Consider the following 22,127-nt stretch of genomic DNA (forward strand, 5'->3'; position numbering starts at 1 on the left):
GCTAAGTGGCTGCAGAGTTGCTAATGGCCGAAGAACGGCGTCAGCATCGAGTCATCCATCCTGCGTTGCATCACTTGTGAAAACTCACTGCAAGAGCCCTCCCCGGCATGGGTGGGTTCTGGGTGCAGTAGTGTGCCCGAAGATTCTGGAGGCATCTTTTAGGAGGTGGCATCAAGCTTTGCAGGATGCTCGGTGTCCCAGTTGCTCGCTGCATTTAGTCACCGCAGAGTTTTCCATTCAGCTGAACAGGCGTTCACATCAAGTCATACAGTGTACAGCATTGGCAGTGTTCCTGGTCATTCTCTGCTGCTTCTATGCAGGCCATGCTTTCCTTTCGCCTGCATTGTACAGGGCAGGAAAGGCATTATTTTCTAGGCACGTTCCCCTCGTGTGTACCACCATCTTGCCAGGAGCCCTGTACATTTCTTGGAGCGAGCTCAACCCTCTTGCAAGTTTTTTTTGTGAGTGTGCATGTGAGCTCGCTTCTTACTGGATGCGATACGTTCATTGTCAGCCATCATGTTCCTGAGTCTGTGTCCCCCAATGCAAGAAACGTGGCGTTGTTGATGCTGTGGTACCCAATATGGGTTGATTGAAAGAGTGCTGGGCTGTGCATTGATTCCTATGCATGCATGGTCCTGAGCTCAAATCTGGAGGGTCAAGAACCACATATGGTCAAGAAGTGTTCAGCGCAGAGCCTCAAGGCTCTGTCTGATGTGCATGTGAGCTAGGCTAGCACTTGTGTGTGGCATCAGGAATGTGGATGATGTTGCCTGCTGTGTCAGGCAGTGTGTCCTGTGCAACCACGCAGAAATGCCTCAGGCTGTTGTGCCTTGCAAGTCACGCCTGTGACGCTGCCAGCTTTGCAGCTGAAAGAAGTGTTGCGAGCAATGCTATGCCAGTTGCTATCACCATCCAATGATCCGGCTGTCCTGTTACATGAGCAACTCTAGTGTAAAAATTTTGGCCAATTATCGATGCCTGGGATTCCAGCAGTGCTCCAGGCCTACCCTCCACCTGTCGGGGTGTATCCAATGGATGGGCAGGTGATCTCGATTAAGTTGATTCTTCGCAACACACCTCTGATGCCAAGCAGCCTATTCGACAACATTCGACCTTCACGGTATCTTATTGCGTTGGTAGAAAGTTTCACGCACAATTATAATTGCCTGTGTCGAGTTCTGCACAGCTTCAAAGACTGGCTTCGTCAAGGCGTTCGCATAAACAGGTCGTGCAGAGCCACACGAATCATTGATTACGATTAAATAGAGCCATGCAGGCGATCGTGGGTCTTAAGGGACGGATTTCTCCTAGATCTACAGAATTTTTACAATGCCAACACAGCGTTGTACAGGTCATTCATTGCTTACATATTGGAGACTGATTGACCAACACAGTAATACACTTCAAAAATTTATACCTTCTACATTCCGTTTACCTGGATTTGAGCCAAGATCACGCCTGTTTCTGCTCAACAGTGGACCAATGCCCACGCGTGTTTGCTGGGGGTACAGATGAGGCCGTTCTGTGGATCCCGGCTGGCGAAAGCTCAGCAGCAGCGGAGAAGAGCCAGGAAAGCAGACGCCCTTCACATCCGCAACCAGCTGCGGCACAGTGGGGAGGAAGGCTTTGTCTTTGGGCAGAAGGGCTACATGGCAGGCATCCCCACAGCTCCAGGTGGAGAAGCAGGGCAGCGGCTGCGGGCATGCCTGCAGAACAAACCACACGAGTTTGTGGCAGTGGCTCTTCGGGAGCTCCAGTCAGCCTTTGGCGCCAGGAGAGGGCGCAAACAATCTGGAGAGCGGAAGGGGGCAGCAGAGCAGGATGAGCGCCGGCGACGCATCCTGGAAGACATCATATATTACTGGATGCTGGCTGAGGCCTACATTCAGCACCCAGCGCTGCAGGCAGACATGCGGTGCGTCTGCTACTTTGCCTTAGCTGAAGGCTCTTGGATGAGGAGCAGCATGGGACGTGCTGTGTTTGATTTCCATTCTGTTTGGGGAACATGCTGCCAGATCTAGTAGAGAACCTCCGTGGTGTACATGAGGGGCGACATGCCGCATGTCCTGGCCTTGAATGGAGATACAGGACTGGTTCTCGTTTTTATTTTGCAGGTCTGAGCTTAGGATGCCCTACTCGTCGTCGGCGGACGATCAGGAGAGCAAGCAGCACTGGTGAGCCTCCCGACCTTAATAGAAACATTCTTCAATGCGAGCACTCCCCTGAAAAGGAGATTTCAAGGTGTGACGCGAGCTTCTCTGATGAGGTCTCTAGCAGCACAGCAGCTTGGTCTGAGATAGTCTCCATCATTCCTGAAGAGCTCCTTGAAATACTAGAACAAGCAGTTTGGTCGTGCTGTTTTGACCGGCTCATTGGCATCCTTGCACAGTATGTGTTTGCACTCTCACACGTTTGGCTGAATGCTCAGAATTAGATCTGATGCCGCGCGTTCTGCATATGCTCCTGCCAGGCTGGCGCAGCAGAGGAGCTGCCAGGCGTACGCGCTGGCGGCAGGCAACGATCCGCTGCGCCTCCAGTCGCGCGTGCAGCTGTTGGACGAGGACTTCCAGGGGCAGTACATGATCGGTGCGCTGCAATGAAATTGGCGCATATGTGACACATAATTTATTGCAGATAGCAAGGCTCTACTTTTTGCCCCCTGTACTCCCTCCTGATGTGCACATGATTGCTGTGCTGCTTTGACCCATGCAAATTTGCGTTCGAAGCTGCATGTCTGTGAGACTTCACGCATGCCCTTTTAGCTGCATGACCCTACTATTTGCATGTTGTGCACATATTTTGCTTGTCTTCTGCCTTATTAGAGCCTGGCTAATTACGCCCCCTTTCTGCATGATATTGTATAGAGGGATGTAAGGAGTAGATTGGTCTGACCGATCCGAGCCGCTTTGGCCTGTCAATTGCTCACTGCCACACTACGATTCACAGAGCGCTTGCTTCCCAAGCACGTCATTGGAAGTCTTGCCTTTATAATAACAGGACATGCATGTCCATGCGCAGGTTCTGTGCAATTTGTAAGGGACACCCCTGCAGACGCGCCCAGCGGATCAGACCTGGGCTCGGTCTCGAGCGGCGTTGCCTCCCAGGGGATTTCGTGGGGCGGCGCGGGGAGCGACGCCGCTCGGCTGATGAGTCAACAGCATCCACTGGACGTCGTTCTGGGCAGCCACGGCGCTGGACCCATCACACCATACGAGGTGCGCGCCATACATTTCTTCTCTGCATTTTGGGATTGCGTGGAATCCTAACCTGCCACAACCGGATGCAACTTCATCTGCTAATCAGCAAAAATCTGTTTTGGACCTGTCGAATGGCTGTCCTGACCACGTGTGGAAGCACAGAGAGGCGTGGTGAGAAGCTTTTGAGCTGGATCGGGTTATCAGAGGGCTCACAGCATGTTTCTTTCCAGCAGGGACTATTGGCAGCCCTCTGGCACCTGATGCTGCTCAATGACTTTGTATCTCCAATTGCGCCTCCCCTGCTTGTGTGACATTCCATACCAGTATATCCACATCGTGCTGACTGCTTTAGCACGCACGCTTTCCGGTACATAGTCTTTGCAGCAGCAGGCTCAGAGCAGAGTCGATGGCAGCATTCGACCTGTGCTGTGCAGATTACCTGTGCATTCAGCTAACAATTTCCAAGCACGCATGAATCGGTGCACAAGCAATCTGCACGGCATGTGTGGTGCGTGTGGCACCCTCACATGAAGGATGCAGACCCGAATGGTCCATAAATTGACATTATCAAGCCGGGTCCGTGCAGGCGGACACGCCTGCGAGGATGAACCGACAGGGCGCGGCGCGGACGTACCACACCTACATGAATTGGGGCTACTTCCAGCGGCGAATGGCGCAACAGCGCGACTCTCCCAACACTTCAGAGCCGGCAGCCGCCGATGCTGACTCATCGGCCGCCGGCTCTGCAGACTCGCATGTCTCATATGCAGGTGAGCGCTTGGGTGACGTCTTGCTGCCCTTGGGACTGTGTCTGCTGCTAATTGGCAGTTGCAATCATGGCCTGCCTCTGAGACTTCCCAGTCATACGCCTGCATTGGCTGGGCTGCGCTCTGCAGGGTATTTGCAAGTGTGCATGCAAAGTCTCAATCAAAGTGAGTGTATGCCTTCTTAGCATTTCCTTTCTTGGTTGTGGGCTCCAGGCTGGCCGGTTGATATGCTGTGGTATTTCACCAGGATATCTGCAGTTGAAGGAAATCTGTCCTGTGCAATAGTTTCCGCAGTGGGTTGAAGTGTGATGGTGGCGGTTGCAGGCGATGCGTGCCGCGTGTGGCGCTACTTTGAATCGGTGCCCGAGGAGATGAGCAGCATGCGCACTCAGGAGGCAGCAGCCGTCGCAGACCGGCACCTCAGGTGACTCATCGCTGGCCGCTTTTTTTGCTCCAGATTCTCTGATGCTTGTCTGTGTGATGCTCGGTGATGCCTTCTCTCCCCCTGCCTTGGCTGTGTCATTCTCCTGCCGGCGGCTTGTTCCAGCCTGCTCAAGTGATGGTCTCGCGTGACCTGGCTCCTCAAGGGAGACTTTCTGCCTCTGGCTTCCTTGAGATATTCGCCACATCTTGAGAGCATGTGCGTCCTTCAGTGGAGAAGCAGAGAATTAAATTCAACATACTATATATTTCTGGGGCATGAGAATGAGTATGTTTTGGCGTGCAGGGCGCTGTTTGGCACGGAGGAGGAGTGCATAACATCGCTGGCGGCCTGGCAGCAGATGTGCACCGAGGCCCGCTGGATTGGCCGAGCGCTCTTTGACGCTGAAGGCATTGTGTTGCAGCACACTCAGCCGCCTCCTGACCGCTGATCTTGCTTGAGCTCACTGTATGCGCGGCCCCAGCTGCAACTGGGATTTTGGCAGCACATACAGCCACCACCTGTTAGCTGATCTTGCTTGAGCTTTATGCAGCCTCGGTCCCAGCTGCAACTTGAGAAATTTGGCAGCATACACAGTCACCACCTAGTAGCCATCTTGCTTGGGCTTACTGTAGCTTTCAAATTTGTAAGTGAGGAGTCCTATGGCACATTCAGCCGCCCAGCACAGCCTGATCTCATTCTGGGTTACCACCAGCAAGCCTGGTCATTGAGTGTGACGCCATTATGGAGCTGTTCTGGTCTGGTCTGGGATGTGAGACGTCTTGTTGACTGGTCGACCTGTTGATGCGGTGTAGGACCTGTTATTTTAGGCAGTGGAGGCGTGACTGTCGCACCACTTGTGGCATTCCTGCAGGATAGAAAGTCTTCCTCTGTCCCGAATACTGGCCGGTTGAGATGGAACAGGTCTATAAGCTTTGGGGTTGCCGCGCTGCCTATCGTTGATATTACCTCAGACTGGGCCAGTGGCCCTGGGCCATGGAACGGTTGGCACACTGCCAGATCAAGGAGTTGTTGTGCTGTCATATTGACATCGTAGCTGCATTGTAGCCGCCAGGCTTCCTCTTGCTTCTTCCAGGCATATGCCAAGCATGATCCTGAAGGCTAGACATCTGGCGAGCTAGCAGGCTGAATCTCAATGTAATCTCGATTCGCAAACGCAGTGTCTCAATGAGTCGGCAATGAGTCAGCCATCATGGTTGTTGCTCTACTGCTGTGAGACCAACCCAAGCAGCTCAAAGCTGATAGCTGCAGTGCTTCGTGCCAAAGACAACACTCACTCTTACGTCAGAAGAGGAAAACTGGAAAGGAACCACAAGGATCAGAGTTGACCCCAAGGCCTAAAAGATTGGAATGCTTTAGTCACCACTTTGGATGAGGTCGACGAATCTATTTCGAACTTGAAATGATAAAGTTTCATCTACCCCTTGGCTGTCCCAAGTCGGACTACAATCTACCTCGGACTAGCCCGGGGCGAATGCAAAGTTCCCACCTGAGCTGCGCGCTGGCAGATGGAAGCTCAGTCTTCATAATCGCATCAAAAGGACGGGCAAGAGCACTACCGCAAGGAAACCTTATTGCAATCGTGCAATGCAAGGTGCAGGTTGTGGCGTTGTGCATGCATGCAGATGGATACATGCTTTCCAGAGACTATCGGAGCCGGCTTTGCATGATCTCTCAATGCGTAGCAGGGCGTGTCTCAGAGAGCTGCATTATTCAAATTCAAAATTGCACACCTGTTGGATGCTGGCTGCTGGAGTCTGGGCGCATGCGACATATGGGCAGCAGGGCAAACGTATCTTGTGTGCTTGATGCAAGGCTTGTCTTAGGCATGGCTCTGTAGCAGTGTCAGCATGTTGCTTGCAGAAAGACTCTTAAGGCGCAAGTGAGTCATACAGAGACGCACGTAGCCCCATCTCTCCGCCAAGTGGATTTCCACTTGCACATGGAATTATGGAGTGCTCTTCAAGTTTAATACTAGCTGAGCTCTCATGTACTATTCCAGCAGTGCCTGTTGCCATTCAAGTCTATGCTGTGCCGTTCAATGACTGATAGGTGAAACAATTGCAGCGGCGGCTTTCCTAAAGTATAAACAGATAATATCTTGTCAGACATGAGGCTGAGATGCACCCGAAAACACTTTTTCTGATGCATCTTCTTTACACGGTGTCAGTCACTGCACAAACCCCATGGCAGAGCTTTTGCGCTTGCACATCCCAAATGCAAGGAATATAACAATCAGAGTCTTACACCATTGCACAACAGGGAAAATTCATACAAAGAAATTGGAAGGCTACATCTGCTCAACGATATGATTCCTCATCTCACTACTTGAATTTCAACGCCGTGCCTGCCTAGTTCTGTACTATCACAGAATGATTCCTCACACGCTTGGCACTTCAACTCCAGCATGGGCTCACTGCCATGTTCCGCCCAACAATGCTGTTAGTTTCTTATAGCAACGGTGGCTTCAGCTGTGCTGGCTGCCTGCTGATTTCGGCTGGTGCACTCGAAATTGTCTGCATTCAGCACTTTTTGAAGTTGACGAGCTTGGGATTTGGGCGGTCAAAGCAGCCTTTGAATTGCCAGTTGTCAAGGCCCCCATCGCCCTGCAGCCAAAGCCGAAAACATTATGCCATTCTGGATGTCTGCAACAGATCTTCCAGGCTGGCCAGTCATGCGATCCGGCATAGAGTTGTCCGCCTGCCCGTGCCTGAGAAATTAGTAGTGCAGTGACAGCAGGCACAAAGAGACACATCTGTGAGGGAGCGCACGGTGTTTGTGATGGTGCCGGCGTCAAAGGCCCAGACATGGAAAGACATGGACCCGAACCCTCGCAGCCCTCGAGAGTCCACCACGACTCCGGTGAGGTCAGATGCGCTGCAGCTCTTGCACACCATGATGCACTTGTCTGGGTGGGCGCTGCTGGCTTCATTGAACGTGATGTCTGTCGCAGCCAGCAGGGTCCTGCCAGGGCCGCGCTCCACAGCCCTGCCAGGCACAAGTGTTGCTTAGCTCTGCGACTCAGACGTGCATCATTGGCAGCACATGGGTGAGAACAGATGCAGCATTGCCTCAGCTGGCCCCGGCTGGCGGGGGGCGGCAGAAATACGGAGCACCATGCCCACGGTTCATTGGGCTTTGCTTGGATCTGGGAGTCTAACAAGGGGTAAAATAGTGGCACCCATCATTGCAGCTTGCCTCTCGGCAGGAAAAGCGTACAGTAGTTATAACAATACAGTAGTGTTGGCAAACTCAACGCAGGTTGACACAAGAAGCTTCAGGACAGCAGTGAGGCATGGCTTGCTTTCTAAGGAGGCATGCACATTCAACGCCAAGGAGATTGCTCAGAATTAGGGGCCTGTGATTTTTCTGTCAAGGATGATACGAATTGCATGACCTGCCATGTCAACATTGCCAGGACAAGTAGTCATCAGGGAAGTTTTGGCATCAAGTTTCACCTGTCACCATCAGCGTAGCTCCCGTCACCTGCACGCACATGGGAAGGGGGTCGAGAAGGATTTTCAAGAAAGAGCATTAAACGGAAGAACTTATGTATCCAGAGGATCAGCTTCTGTGACTGCAGGTTGACCTCACTCAATGGAGGCCACATTTGTGTCTGTGCTCTGCCAGGAAACACACGTTGCGTTACAGATTTTAGTCTAGACTTTCACCCAATACATGCAGCTCCCCCAAGAAAACCATTATCGTCAGCTCATAGATATCATGGTCAAGTCTCGCAAGCAGGACAAGGCGAACCCGATGCCTCCAGGGGACGGCCTGCAACCATCGCGGCTGCCATCAGGACGAGCACGGCGAAGACTGCAATGCTTGCCATGGTGCCTGCAAGACAACAGACCACACAATTCAAGATACAGTTGACTGTCGACATTATCAGATTGAAAGGTTTGACATGCCTCATCCACGCCTTCGGTCGACTGCAGGAGCACATCATATGATGGCGGTACAATTTTGGGCACACGGCATCAGACCCAGTGTGTGCCAAACGAGCGTATTCAACAAAAACAACTGGATCCATGTTTCACTAAGATTTCAAATCCGCCATATGTTAGGCATCAAGACAGGCTAGCCCGAGGCAATAGGCAACGAAGATCTCGTTGACATGCGTGTCAGAAGTTGAGAGGACTCGGCAATTGAAAGCCGTGATCGTATTCATGAGAAAGGTAAGAACACTGCCACTTGCCTGTTACAGGAGATTGCTGAAGCAAAGTCGGCGACGGGAAGGCCAAAGAAAAACGAGCCGGATGGAGTCTCGGTGAGACTAGGCGAGACTTGTGGGCACTGAGTGGAATTGCGTTAGCAGCGGCTTATTCTTTCCTGAATTTTGATCTGAAAAGGGGAGCGTGAGGCTTTTATATGCAGCGAAAAGGGGCTTCCGTGCCAGGTTCCATCCAAGGGCTTCGATGTCGGGTTTCTCATGCATGCAGTACAGGCTGACTGGACCAAATATGGCCTCACAGCACGTGATCCATGGAGCTGAGAGGAACATGCATGTCGGTTCAGGCCATTGCGAGGTGGACTCAGTGATGAATCTGCCAATGCCAGCAAGGCATGAGAAGTATATAGCGTGGAGCAACCTGCTTGAAGTGCTTGGCACTACCTTTGTGCGCCGGCTCCCAGGTGCCTTGACACCAGATCGTTGGGCACGAAAATCAGCTGAATGAAAACCATTGCGCATTATCGTGTTTCGAGAGATACTGTGATGTATGGACATCCTGCAGGTCTCCTGTTGAACAAATTGTCCTCTTTCCTGACCACGTGTGTGTGCACGTGGGCACATGGGCACCACGGGGTAAAAATTTCAGGCCTGCTCGGCGACCACTGTTCGCTGGCACGTCTATTCCTGCGAGAAGAAGGTTGTGGTCCTCTCCATAAATGAGACAGGACAGCTGGGGAGCGCTGTGTGGGAATTGCACCCTGACAGTTCCCTGGCAGAAGGATGGTGCCATCTTGGAATTGCGATAGTTGTTGACCCCTGTTTCGCTCACGTGGAATCGTACAGATTATGGATTATTATATTCCTGATAACTGGACAAAGAGCAATGGTCCTGGGTGACGGCTATGGGGCCAAATGTAGGGAACTCTTCTTTACTGCTTTCAGCTTGCACAACGAAGAGGCTTGCAGTGATTCTTCTCATCATCTCGTGCGAGTGCAATGGCATCCGCAGCATCAGAAATGCACCTCAAAAGCAATTGCTAACACCCAAGGTGAGTTTGGCGACAATCAGTATATATCAAGATTGCATGAGCAGACCACTGCGCCAGGTTCTAAACAGCAGGCGATCGGCATTCCTGATCCTGTAGAAACTCAGCATCGGACAGCCATGCACTTCCACCAAATTGCAAGCTTTATTTCAAGATTTTGACATCCCTGCGACAAAGGTTCCTGGCATGGATCACTTGCTCTGCTTTCTTTTTGTCTGCGTGTGTTGTGTGTTTTTGAACACAATTTGCATAGGCTTCATGCCTGAAACGAGGTTGACAAAGATTTGTGCATGCAAGTAGGCGTTTGAGGGGCGATCAGCCAAAGGCGCTCTGCAGGGGAGGAGGCAGGCAAAACAGCCCTCGCAGGCCAGCACAGCTGCATATGAGCCAAGCGCAGCCACAGGCAAAGCTTCGAGCGAGCTTCCCCGCCTGGCCTGGGTTGTCTCCCAATCTCCAGGGCACCTGGGAAACTGGTCAGTGGCGCTGTCAGCCATCAACTGCTACTGCGCGCGGCAGGGGATCCCGTTGTTTCTTGAGCCGGAGACCTTTGTCAATGACGGCCGGCCGTGGCTGCACGAGAGGCTGCGCATTGTGCAGAAGTACCTTCCACGGTTCCAGTGGGTACTACACAGCGATCTGGATGTGCTACCTGTGAATTACTCAGTGCGGGTGACTGACTTCCTGGATGACCGTTTTGACACGATCCTCCAGGATCGCATTCCCCCAAACCACCCGCCAAACACCATCCTGGGAGCTTCTGAGCTGCACGCCAGCGCTTACTTTGTCAGGAACTCGGAGCGCGGCAGAAGCTTCATGCAGCACTGGCTCAGCGGCTCAGACAATGGCCAGAGGCGCTTTTACAACCAGGATAATGGGGAATTGCATGAGAGCATCCTGTACTTTTTGGGGCTGCAGTCTTGCGTGTCTAAAGACATAATAGACAGATGGGGCTATGTGCATCCGTATGTGACATACTTGCGCTGCTTCAGAAAACAATTGCAGAGCCATGTGATGGACGCTAATCCCCAGTCTGCATGGTATGAGGTTACGTCAGTGGGTGGGTTAGTCATCAAGGTGTATCGCCAGCTGGCCGGCTTCCATCGGGACAGCCATGCGGCGGACCCCTGCCTGGTTACTAATCCGGCATGCAACTTCTTGCCGGGCGATTTCCTGCTGCATGGCAAGCACCTCCAGAAGTTTGTTTCACCCCGCTTGGTGGACTGCTCTGTCAAAACCTTGACAGGCCACAGCAGAGGGAATGGCGGAAGTAACGACACAAATAGGCATGCGGCTCTGTTGCATGGGGTTGAGCAAGGAGCCTGGTTGACGCTAGAGCAGGCTAGGGATGCTGTCTCTTGGACAAAATTGATGACATACAGCGGGTGTTGGGAAGGCGAGCGAAATGTGTGCAGTGAACGAGCAGTGTGGCATAACCACACGGAATATCCCTTTCCAGACTTTTGACATAGCTGAATGCAGTCCAACTCCTTGGACTTGAATTCAAATCTGAATGCAAAGTGCATTGAGGTGGAGTGAAGCTGGTGCATGTGACAAATGCAAGGATCCATGGATCTGTTGAGTTATCTTTAAGATATTTGGGATGTTCAAACAGTTTGGTCTAACATCTCAGCCAATTTTGCAGTCCAATGAGATCACCTGTTGCACCTGTACATGCAAGCATCACGTACCATCACGTGAAATTAGCAGTGGTATCCAGTCAGCCTGTACTGGCAGGAGGAACCCGACATCGAAGGCCTTGGATGCAACCTGACTTGGAAGCGCCACCTCGCCGCATATAAAGGCATCAGGCTTGCCTTGTTTCTATCAGAGTGCAGCAAACGTAATACATTGCTAGCGCAACTCCGCCCAAACACCCGCAAGCCTCGCCTGATCTCGTCTGGACACCATCCGGCTCGTTCTTCTTCAACCTTTCTCGTTGCCCTCATTGCCTCATACCACTCCTTCATCAGGTGACCAGCAGCCTCTTGCTTACTTTGTTAACAAATGCATGCCTTTTACCTGCCGCGTTCGGACCATTCATTTTTTACGCATGTCTCTGATCATCGGTGGCTTCTGTCGTCTGCTAGCCTGTCGCAATGTCTGAGATTGGAGGTTGAGTCAAGGTCTGGGTCTGGGAATGAATTTGGTTTGGGTCAGCGCAATTGGCACCTCGATGAGTTCTGATCCATCTTGTTGCCCCGACATCTGTACCGGCATGTGCACAACTGGAGGACTTCTCGATAAAGAATGTCACTTAACTTGATCTAGATCTAGTACAACCTTCAGTGTATTATACCGTGGATTGAGTCGGCCCTGTGCCACCGCGCTGCGATGATTTGAGCAGAGCTGCTTTAAGACCTTTGCACGTGCGTTGCGTTGTCAGGTTTCAGGGCGCTGCAGGGTTTTTTAATTTCTGTTTTGCATGATGTGTCCTTGATGCAAACGTCCTGGTCAGATTTGAGGGAAAATAATATTTTTAGATCGAAACGAACGGTATGATCTATGCGTGCAGGGTGATGGGGGCTTTATCAACTGGCAAATCAAGGGCTGCTTTGACCGCCCGGATAACGGCAAGCTTGTGAACTTCAGGGCGTGCTGAAAATTGTCAGCCTGAGCCAGCAGACAGCCTGTGCATACTGAACGATGAAGCTCCCAAGTTCATAGCACGCACAAGCTGCCCAGACCAGAAATGAGCTGACAAAAAAGGAGCTGACCAGAATGTTTCAAATTGACCGCGGCACCCTGCTGCGAGCAGCAATGCATATACTGAGCCTAAGTATGATTGAAGCATGGGGCAGACTTCCGAGTGAGACGGTGCAGACTGCTTGGATTACTTTTGTTGAGTGCCAGCGTTAGTGCAAGACTCTGTGCATGGCCTTATTAAGTGTGTCCTGCAGCGCAGCACTCGGCCGTATTTAAAATGAGTAAACTGTTCTAAATCAAATCCCGCGTTGCAAGATGCAATAGCTGACTGCTGAAAGAAAAGCAAAGTACGGCAGCAGCGCTCTGCTCTGCTTGCTAGGGATACGATTTGCAGCGTTCGAATTTCCTCTCCTGAAATGTTCCATCCCAAGGGATGCATCAGTGTGGCGCTTGCCTGCAAGGATTGCTTGAGTTGTGAGCGTGTTGCATGCCTTTCAGCTGAAGGCAACCGTCCTGGCAGTGCATTAAAGCACTCATGATGTAACATTTCCGTCAGTTACTTTAGCCCATATCTGACATGTCAGCCAGCCGGCGCACACTCCTTGCATGCATGTGGCAAAACTGCGATATGCCAAAACTGCCACCAGGTCAGTCCGAAGCAGGCTAGGGCCATAAATGAAGCTCAAGGCATTACATCACAGGTGCACTAGGCAACTCACTTGCAAGCTTAAACCATTGCATTCATTGTAAGCACCTGCTTGATCAAATAGGCAGCTGGCACTTGCAAACTAGTCATCCTAGCTGCTGGCAGCCCTGCGTACAAATCATAATTTGCTGATAAAAATTGGAAATGGAATTGGGATTCATTCTTTGTCTGCTAAGCTGACTCATCATGAGAATGTGCCTCTTTCAAAACGGGCAGTTTTCATTTCTGAGACGCGTTCGCACGTGCTTTGCATGGATGCAACCTTGGAGCTATGGACTGCCCACTTGCAGGGCAGAACCTTGGAAGGAACCTGACACAGAAGCATCGACTAGAGAATGCTTGTCCGCAATTCTCGCGAAATAGCAAAATTGCTAGCAGAGCGCCAACAAGTTATCCTCATTAGCTACCGTCCGGCACTTATTTCTGCTCGTCATCGTGCAGCCGTCTCGTCCGCCCCTCCCTCCTGCAGAACTTCGCTCGTACAGGTAACCACCGATATGCACAGCGTCCTAATTCGACATGATTGTTGCTCCCTCTCTTGAGCATCCAGAAAGGGTTTCACAGCCTTCTTGAGCAAAGTTGATTCTCGATAGAACTTGTTCAGTTTGAGGGTATCTTCAGCTTGGGCCGTCGATGTGTGCCGATATTGGCTTCTTATCCTCCAGGTGCTAGTCGTAACATAATCTTGCATAAAAGCTGCTCAGCGCATTTCTCTGACACTGGTCTGACCTCATCTTCATTCCTTATCACCTGGACAAGTGGAAGTAAATTGTCCTACCGAAGGAGTTGGCTCCTTCAGATCACCATCCTGCTCTGGCAGCCTTGTCACCGACCTGAGCCCATCGTGACGGTGGTCTTGAGAGCACATCAGCTGTGCATTGAGCTCTATTTTGTGCTACAGATACAATGGTGCGCATTACAGTCTTTGCCACAATGGTTCTGCTGGCAGCAGCCATGGCTGCAGCTCGTCCCCTTGACTTGCCAGGTGTGCACCTTACCAACATTGAAGAATTTTGGTGCGTGAATTCGAGATCTCTGAGAGTATGTCAGAAGGATCCTTGGACTGCCTCAGCGTGGCATACTCTTTCCTGCTGAGTGGGTGTTTGCTGCAGCGTGTTTGATTGTAATTGCATCCTCGGCAGACGGCACATGGTGTGTTTGTTGCAAAGTGCATGCATCCACGAAAGGCCTCCAACAATGTGCTGGACCGTGAATGCATTGATAAAATCTTCATTCACGGCACCCGGAACTGGGCGTAATGCTAATTCGGTTGTTTTTCCTGAGCTGTTCTGAGCAGCTCTGCCATGCGCGCGCAGGCGTGGAAAGCTACGCTGACATGGTCACTATCAGGTGAGCCCTCCTAATGACTAAGATATCCTTTTAACTCGCAGTCTTGATTAGTCGGGAAATTATTTGACTAATAAAATTCTTTATCAATATGCCTGACTTCGATTTTGAGACAATGGTGCAAATGCATATGCATGCTGGCAGCACTTCAAAAAGGAACACATGTTCTTAAGCCGGCAGAAATGCACAACATGCCAGTATGTATGGTATTCAATCTGATGTTGATGCCACGCACTGAACCTGCAAATTTGCATCATTATGCATGCCACTAGGATGGCATTTGCCTCTTACTTTTCAATCTGACACGCAGCTTGTCCGCAGACGCACCTTGCCTCTGGCAGGAAAAGAGTGTAATAAGAATAAGGACAATAATATATCGGCCTGATATCTGAGTGTATGGTTGCCGTCTTCAGGGCTGTGGAGCAGGGCTCTGGCAGGACCCTGCTGGCTCAGTCGGACGCGCCCTTCAACGATGCGCAGAGGGCATTCCCCGGCAAGAGCATCATGGTGTGCAAGGACTGCAACGCCTACGGGCTGACTGGACTGGCCGCAGACTACGAGTCGGGGGCGTTCCATGTCTGGGCCTTCAACACCGGCGAATTCTCCAACCAGGCATGCCCCCTTTTTCATCGATCATCCCTTTAGTCTAAAGGCCTTAGAGGATTAAAATTCAAAATTTAGGGTACCAGTGGGGGGCGTTCCATGTCTGGACCTTCAACAGCGGCAAATTTTCCAACAAATTGCATGCGTGCAGTAGCTCTATTTATAACAATTGCAAACTTGTGAGTTCTTACTTATTGATTCTGAGTGCCTGACAAAATCACCACATTCAACAGAGTGCATGGGCAGATATGCGCTGATGACTATGATTCCAGCGCTTTGACTCACCTGTAAAGACAAATATACAGAGCATTTCGTGCTTCTTTATCTGTCTCTGTGTTTGTGTGCAGGGCGATGGTGGCCTTGACAACTGGCAGTTTGTTGGTTGCTTCAATCGCCCCAATGCCAAAATTGTGACCTTCAAAAGCTGCTGAACACCCCAGCCAACCTCAACAGCCAGCCCGGCCTTGCCATTATCAATCTAAGATTGCCAATGCGCACACAACCTTTCAATTTACTCTCGCAGTCCAATCGGCGAAGCGACAACTCATCTGACCAGTTTAGAAGCCTGGGTCAACACCTGTTTGAGACGTTGCTCTCGCCCGCGTGTAGGCCTAGACCAGAAATAGCCAAGCATAAAGCTGATAGCAAACATCGCGAACTGATTGATGACAGTGAAGGGACTTGCAAATGCAGTAGGGCGCAATGTTAGCTCATGCTTTGTCTGGGTTATACACGGCTCTGCTCATGAAGCTGTTTGTCACTCTATATTGTCTGCCCCATGGTGATTTAAAAAGCATTTCTGCAGGTCCTTTCTGCATGCAGCATGACACGACGAATGCATAAATTTTTAGGGTTTAGGGTTCCCGGTCAAGCATTCATGCCAGAGCAATATCTTAAAATCAAGCTTGCATATTCAGGCTGTTATTGCAAGGTCATAACTTCAGATGCGGATGCGCATATAGCTGCAAAGTCCCACTCATACCAGCAATAGTGGCCAGTATGCACTCTTTGAGTCCAGCACACATGTCTACAGGGTAGGAGTAGTCACTGCTTCACTCAAGTCAGCATCTGTTGCTCTGCGGTGACTACCCCTAGAATGCAGCGCCGGTCATGGCACTTGGCTACGCCTTGATTGACTGCAGTAACCACCCCTAGAGAAGGGCGGCGGCCGTGGCAGGCAGGCAGGTTATACGCAAATAACGCCACACACTAAATCCGGCTAACGCTCCATCTTCAAGTCAGGCGCATGGAGGTCAAACATGAGGACACTTGGCTGTGCATTCCATTGCGAGTATCCATTGTGAGTAGTTCAGAGTAGTTCATCATGACTCCCTAGAGACTCTCAATTGCAGCACAGGCCTAGAGCAGGGCGGCGGCCGTCGCAGGCAGGTTGTACGCGAAGACAGTCATCCAGAGGGTGACCGGGACAATCGCAAATGCATACAGCCGCAGCAGCAAAGCCGCCATGCGCGGCGCGAGCGGCTGTGTACCCCGCCGGAGCTGCGCAAGCAACACCAGGTTCTGCGCTGACGGCATCGCGCCCTGCAACGACACTACCGTAATCAGCACCGTAATTCCCGCACTCCTCAAAATGCGTGAAACGTTTGGACCTGTTTTTGAAAGTAGTTCCTTCCTTGAAATGCTGTTTCATCATCACCAATGGGTCGGGCTCAGCGAGAGCTCACCAAAACTGGTCTCAGAATTGTCATAGGGTTTATATTTTGCACATTAAGGTCTCAATTTCGACCCTTTTTTAGGAATAATTGTTTTATGCGGGGAATATGGTGCTGACTACGGTAGATCAGTCACGGGTCTACTTGCACCCGTAAGCAGGAGCGGCCAGTGGGCACCCTCAACTGGCATTGATTAGCTATTGAGAGGGCTGGAAATCATAGAGGTACAGCGGCACAGGCCAGCGATGCCAGGCCAGAAAGGAGGAGTTTGCAGACGAGGAGTGTGCATTGCTTGTATGATAATGTGGTGGCTTGCAGGGCTTTCCTAGCTGGTGCTTCACCAAGCCAGACCCTGAGAGGTTGAGAAGATAAGGGACCTGACAGGACACTACTCCCTAAACACAGCATAGGCACGAAGCAATTTCGTGCTGATTGATGGCAAGAGGCAAGTTGAGCATGCATAGGTAGGGCCTTGGAACAGTTGAGCACATTTGGTGTTGTTGTCTTGGCAGAGAGAGAGCTTGCCAGTGAGATCCGGAGCTGTGTGTTCTGTCTCACCCGCCGGCTCCATCCACAATAAGCAAATTTCCAAGAAGCAGGAACCCCGAGAGAAGAGACCCTCACCTGCACAAGCAGCGTGAGCGCGCAGACGGGGTCGGCCGGAAGAAGTCTTAGAGCCGCCAGCCCGCGCACGAGCGCCAGCGAAACCGCCGGCATCAGTATTAAACGCACGACGGCCACAGCCGCGAACATGCGTACGTCGACATTGTCTCTAGGAAGCAGCATTTTCAATAGGTTCTGGTCGGGCTGCCCGCTGGGCTGCCCGCTTGGGCCAGCACCTGCGCACACACAGCGGCTGACTTCTGACAAAGCTTTCAAATATCTGTGATAAAGGAAGATGAAGAAAAGGCGAGGAAGGTGTCTCAAGGTGTGAAATCGGAATTTTGTAAAAATTCTTGTCCCCGGCCATGCGTTGGCCTCTCTTTCCTCTAGTCCTCAAGAGTTTCCGGTGATTGTCTGTAGATGCAAGTTGTTGTGGGTGCCAGCCCCCAAAATGAACCCAAAAATGCATGACCAAAGCCTCAAAATCCCTTGCAAGAAAAGGAAGCATATGCAACAAGGCAAGACGCTGAGTTGGCATTTCATGCGCTCAAAATGCAGGGCTGCAGGGCTTTCACCATCGGGCCCCCTGTCTTCCAGCATCCCCTGCGTTGCGAGCCTGGCTTCGCTCCACACCACCTTGCTCCTCTGTTGCGCAATGCTCAGGCTCTCCCCTGCATCGGCGCAAATGAGGCTTGGTCATATCTCCAACCGGGTTCAACAATCAGCAGCAGCCTGATTCTTTCAAGATGTACAAGCTGCTGGCACTACAGCCGCAGACTCACGCGTTGCACTGCACCAGTAATGCCCCAATGTTGCGCCATTCAAAGCATGACAGCATCGCCGGGAGGTTTTTCCAGTCATGCTCTGCACACTGTCACCTGAATTTCACCTCCTCTGGACTGAATTGTGTAACAACAACAATAAGTATGACACAGAGTAATGTACAATGACTAATAATCATAATGCCCCATTCCGGCGCGCACCTGGGGCGGGTGTGTTGGGTGTGACAATTTGGACCTGCCCCTGCTGGGGTGGGGACCCGGGGGTCCCGGAGGGGGCCTCCCCCTGCTTTACCGTTGCCAGATCAGGCGGCGGGTTTGAAGCCTTCTGAAAGAGCGACGCGCCCAGAACCACGGTCTGCACGGCGAGAGTCGCGCCGCCGATAAGCCCAAGAATCTGTGCCACCGACTTGATGCCACCTGTGCGCACAATGAACTGGAAGCATAAAACCCCTGCAGCAGATTGCAACAATCCTGAACGAACGCATGCTTTAGCAGCAATGTGCGGCCCTGCTGCATACATCCGCTCTCAAAAGGGCCTGAATGCATGCTTTGGGACATCCTGAAATCATGAGGGGCGTTCTGTTTGCACTGCAAAGAACACTGTGCAAATGCCACTCCTCACCTGCCAAGGGGATTTTCAATACCAGTAATGATTTAGTTGGTGTTGGGGAAAATGTAAATGTAAGAAGCATCATGTTTTGAAGGCCACGGCAAGAGCCAGAGGCAGGAAGGATGGCTTGCCTAAGCAGACTCGTAGTTCCATAGGAAGCCGCAGAGTATAAGCGGCCACGGCGGGGTTGTCAGGGCGGTACAGCAGCTGGCCCAGGGGGGATACGCCGATCAGAATGCCTGCAATTACCCCTACGAGCGGGGGATTCAACACCTGCGCATAGCACAACACACCCTCACAAGTGTGGACAGGCGTAAACTAGAAGTGTTCGCGTGCTATCATTTCAAAATGAAGAGCATCAATGCCCGGTTATGCTGAAATCCAAAAGGCAGGATCTGGCATCATGAATACTTTGGTGTAAAATGATGCCTTGTGATTATTCCAGCATGATCCACACACCATGGTTGCATGATTTGAGGATTAGATCTTCCCTTCACCAGTGAAATCAGCTACAGAAAATCACAGAAGTAAGTGTTGCAGGCTCGCATAGCATGAGAGATTGCCTAACATACAGCAACAGTGCACCGTATATTTCAGCGAGATTATATATCAACCCCCAGCCAAAGCGGTAGGTCATGGACATTTGCGTGCAATCCATTGGGCCTTTGGACGTTTAGAATGCCACCTTGACCTGCAAACGTGACAGCACCTGGCACAAAAGGCGGGGATAAAAATGTAAGATAGAAAAGCGCGCTCACCCTTAGAAACGCTCGCCTGACCCCGAGCAGCCAACGCCGGCCGGCCTCAATCAGCCGTGCCTAACCAGTGTCAGGCTAAGAGGATACACCAAGAGCTTAAGCCATGAAGAAACAAGTGGCGCATGCCGAGATATTTAGACCACGCACCCTTACAAACGCTCTCCTGACCCCGCGCAGCCACCGCCGGCCGGCCTCGGCGCCGCGCAGGGCCCGGCTCGCGGCAGTGGGCTGCCGGTTCAGACCGGCATTAGTTGACAGCGCCACACGCGCTACGCTCATTTCGTCCCCCAGATCGTCCCCCAGGAAATTGCTGCCATAGCGCGCCGGCCTCGGCGGAGCCTCTGCAAATGCGCGCACAATCATGTAAGTGCCTTTGTAAACTACCAGTCATAAAGCGGTTCTTATGATATAGTAACATACAGATACTCGTTGCGTCCCCAAGATCGATCCCCAGGAAACTGCTGCCGTAATGGGCCGGCCTCGGCGGAGCCTCTGCAGGCGCGCACATCCACGTGAGAACCATGAAAGCAGAAGTGTTGCGATATCGTGCAAGCATGCATTGCAGCTTCGTCATCATGATGACAAGAAGCACGTAAAGCAAAGCCATGCAGAAGCCATGCTTTGCGTGCTTCCCCTGATCATGAGCCCCAGCCGCAAGATAAGAAGACTACTGTGGAATAGCTTGTTGAATAGGTATTGCGGCAGACAGAAATTGATTGCAAGTGCGCACTTTTGGTGACCAGAAAGATGCAATTGCAGCTGATCTATGGATTGACACCCGTTTGAACAAAAGGAAATAGGCAATTGATGCTAAATTGGTGAACAAAGCTGTACTACCTGGCCTCGTCGCCGACAAATTGCCAGGAAGATTCACAAAAATTATAAGCATTCAACAGAGGGTGGGGACATCGTCAAGGGTACATCAACGCACCTTGGCCCTCGGCGGCAAAGCCGGCGGACGCGAGCTGCGAGTACCCGACGCTCCAGAGCAGCGGCGACCAGCCCGTGAGGAACAGCGCCGTGTAACCAACCGCACGGTCGAACGCGGCCGCCGGCAGCAGCGCGTTCAGGAAGACCAGCGGCAGCGTGAGCGAGTTGCCGAAGGTGCAGGCTGCCGACACCAGCTCGCGCGTGCCTGCGCGCATGTGCCGGCACACTTTTGTTCTGCCATGTTGCATTGTGTGCCCTTACGGTTTTCGGAACCCCTTGGATCAGCTGCAAGGCGCGCAGTCAATGCGTAGGCGTGCTGTCTGCTGCCAGTTCATACATCTTGCTCTAGCACTTTTCATCAATAAGTAATGTCCTCGAGGACCCATCACCCCCTGCAGCAATGCCCCCAGGAGATTTGCAGAGAGCTTCACTCCCCCTTGCTTTGGAAATAGGAGAAACAAGAACAAAACACGCACCGAGGGGGATGTTTTTCTGGCGGGGCAGGAGCGCGGCGGCGACGCCGGGGACGCCGGTGGCGGTGGCGGTGGTGAGGGCGAGGAGCTGCGCTGACCTGGAGGGGTTGCGAGGGTGCCAGCCGGACAGCGATGACATCAGCGAGCCGTCCACGATGCGCGCGGCCACCGAGCCAAAACAGGCGCCTGCTGCCACCTGCATGCATGCGCCGGATCAGGCAATGTTAGGAGGGATGACATAGAGAACATTCAGGATCCTGGCAGTACTTACAGGGCAGAAGAGCCTGTCCATTCAGTTGGTCACATACTATTTTTGTAGCTCAAGTGGACACCATTGATACCCTCTGGCAGAGCACATGGCAAGTGCATGTTTAAGGTCTGACATTCTGATACTTCTCAGTGCCAACCATTTTGTCAGATTGGCCTGAGGGGTGCTTGCATGAGCAGAGGTAGACAATATTGGAAGAAGAGTTTGGAAAAGGGGTACCTGCAGCACGGCCACCAGAGGGATAGCAAGGAGGGAGAGGTTGGGCTGTGTGGCGAGTGTTGAAGCAACCTTTGAGAAGAGCATGCAGGGGATGAACACATTGAACGCCACCTGCACACCCCACATGCACACAAAGTCAGATCCAGCAATTTACCTCAGGCCATGCATAATCAGACCATGCAATGTAACCTTCTGGTATAGGTGTACTTGATCAAGACCTCCAAATATTGGTTGCAGACCGTTACAGCACACTACCAACGGAAGGAAACACGATGTAGACAACAAATGGACATGGGCAGTAGGTGAAGGACAGTAAGGTGGAGGACAGTAAAGGAGCCTACCTTGCTGAGCACAGGGGCGGTGTCATTGGGGATGCGTCCAGTGTGCAGCAGCCACCCAACAAAGCCGCACAGCATGAAGAGATTGAAGGAGGCGCCGGTGGTCGCAGCCAGGATCCCATCATGCACACAGGAGTCCCACAATGTCCCTGCAGGCCATGACAATAGCGTTGGTGACACTCAGATAAACTTCTGGAAAGCATGCAGGGCCAGATGAGCACGAGAGTGCAGAAATTACATGATTGACATTTATAAGCGTAAGAAAAAGAGCCAGACCCTACCAAGATCGGGGATCTTGGGCAGCAAGGCGAGGTCGATCCTTGGCAGTGCTCCAGCGATGACGCCCCTTCTTCTTGTGCGTGATTGGTACCTATCATGTTGCAGGTACTTCTGCCTATGGAGGCTCGGGCTGCTGTGCCTGGGTTGGAGAATTTGCAGGCCACATGAGTGCCTCGAGCCATGGCAGCACCATATTGAGGTCGTCCTTTGGCTGCCCCATCTGCATCTCCCAGATACGTTTCTGGAAAATATCGCACAACTGT

General features: G+C 51.8%; 5 protein-coding genes across 5 annotated transcripts; 3 read left to right on the top strand and 2 right to left on the bottom strand.

Annotated features, from left to right (window-relative positions):
• Positions 1 to 1,514: 1,514 nt before the first annotated feature.
• COCSUDRAFT_60158 (hypothetical protein) lies at positions 1,515 to 4,839 on the top strand (the record flags this gene model as incomplete). Its single annotated transcript, XM_005642979.1, has 7 exons — positions 1,515 to 1,918; positions 2,118 to 2,177; positions 2,474 to 2,589; positions 3,022 to 3,218; positions 3,787 to 3,970; positions 4,292 to 4,391; positions 4,695 to 4,839. The coding sequence occupies 7 exons, from the start codon at positions 1,515 to 1,517 to the stop codon at positions 4,837 to 4,839; spliced, it is 1,206 nt and encodes a 401-aa protein (XP_005643036.1).
• A 2,092-nt stretch (positions 4,840 to 6,931) lies between these two features.
• On the bottom strand, positions 6,932 to 8,244 carry COCSUDRAFT_60159 (hypothetical protein; the record flags this gene model as incomplete). The annotated part of the gene is made up of 4 exons (XM_005642980.1): positions 6,932 to 7,015; positions 7,181 to 7,397; positions 7,868 to 7,895; positions 8,166 to 8,244. The coding sequence occupies 4 exons, from the start codon at positions 8,242 to 8,244 to the stop codon at positions 6,932 to 6,934; spliced, it is 408 nt and encodes a 135-aa protein (XP_005643037.1).
• Positions 8,245 to 9,488: 1,244 nt separating this feature from the next.
• COCSUDRAFT_60160 (hypothetical protein) lies at positions 9,489 to 12,231 on the top strand (the record flags this gene model as incomplete). The annotated part of the gene is made up of 3 exons (XM_005642981.1): positions 9,489 to 9,500; positions 9,933 to 10,847; positions 12,145 to 12,231. The coding sequence occupies 3 exons, from the start codon at positions 9,489 to 9,491 to the stop codon at positions 12,229 to 12,231; spliced, it is 1,014 nt and encodes a 337-aa protein (XP_005643038.1).
• A 1,656-nt stretch (positions 12,232 to 13,887) lies between these two features.
• COCSUDRAFT_45290 (hypothetical protein) lies at positions 13,888 to 14,973 on the top strand (the record flags this gene model as incomplete). Its single annotated transcript, XM_005642982.1, has 3 exons — positions 13,888 to 13,966; positions 14,298 to 14,331; positions 14,742 to 14,973. The coding sequence occupies 3 exons, from the start codon at positions 13,888 to 13,890 to the stop codon at positions 14,971 to 14,973; spliced, it is 345 nt and encodes a 114-aa protein (XP_005643039.1).
• Positions 14,974 to 16,290: 1,317 nt separating this feature from the next.
• On the bottom strand, positions 16,291 to 21,962 carry COCSUDRAFT_60162 (hypothetical protein; the record flags this gene model as incomplete). The annotated part of the gene is made up of 12 exons (XM_005642983.1): positions 16,291 to 16,473; positions 17,229 to 17,443; positions 17,783 to 17,878; positions 18,191 to 18,422; positions 18,741 to 18,872; positions 19,505 to 19,698; positions 19,784 to 19,849; positions 20,289 to 20,492; positions 20,764 to 20,956; positions 21,248 to 21,358; positions 21,589 to 21,734; positions 21,956 to 21,962. The coding sequence occupies 12 exons, from the start codon at positions 21,960 to 21,962 to the stop codon at positions 16,291 to 16,293; spliced, it is 1,779 nt and encodes a 592-aa protein (XP_005643040.1).
• Positions 21,963 to 22,127: the final 165 nt, after the last annotated feature.

Source organism: Coccomyxa subellipsoidea (assembly GCF_000258705.1).
Source record: "Coccomyxa subellipsoidea C-169, whole genome shotgun sequence".
Taxonomy (NCBI): Eukaryota; Viridiplantae; Chlorophyta; class Trebouxiophyceae; family Coccomyxaceae; genus Coccomyxa; species Coccomyxa subellipsoidea.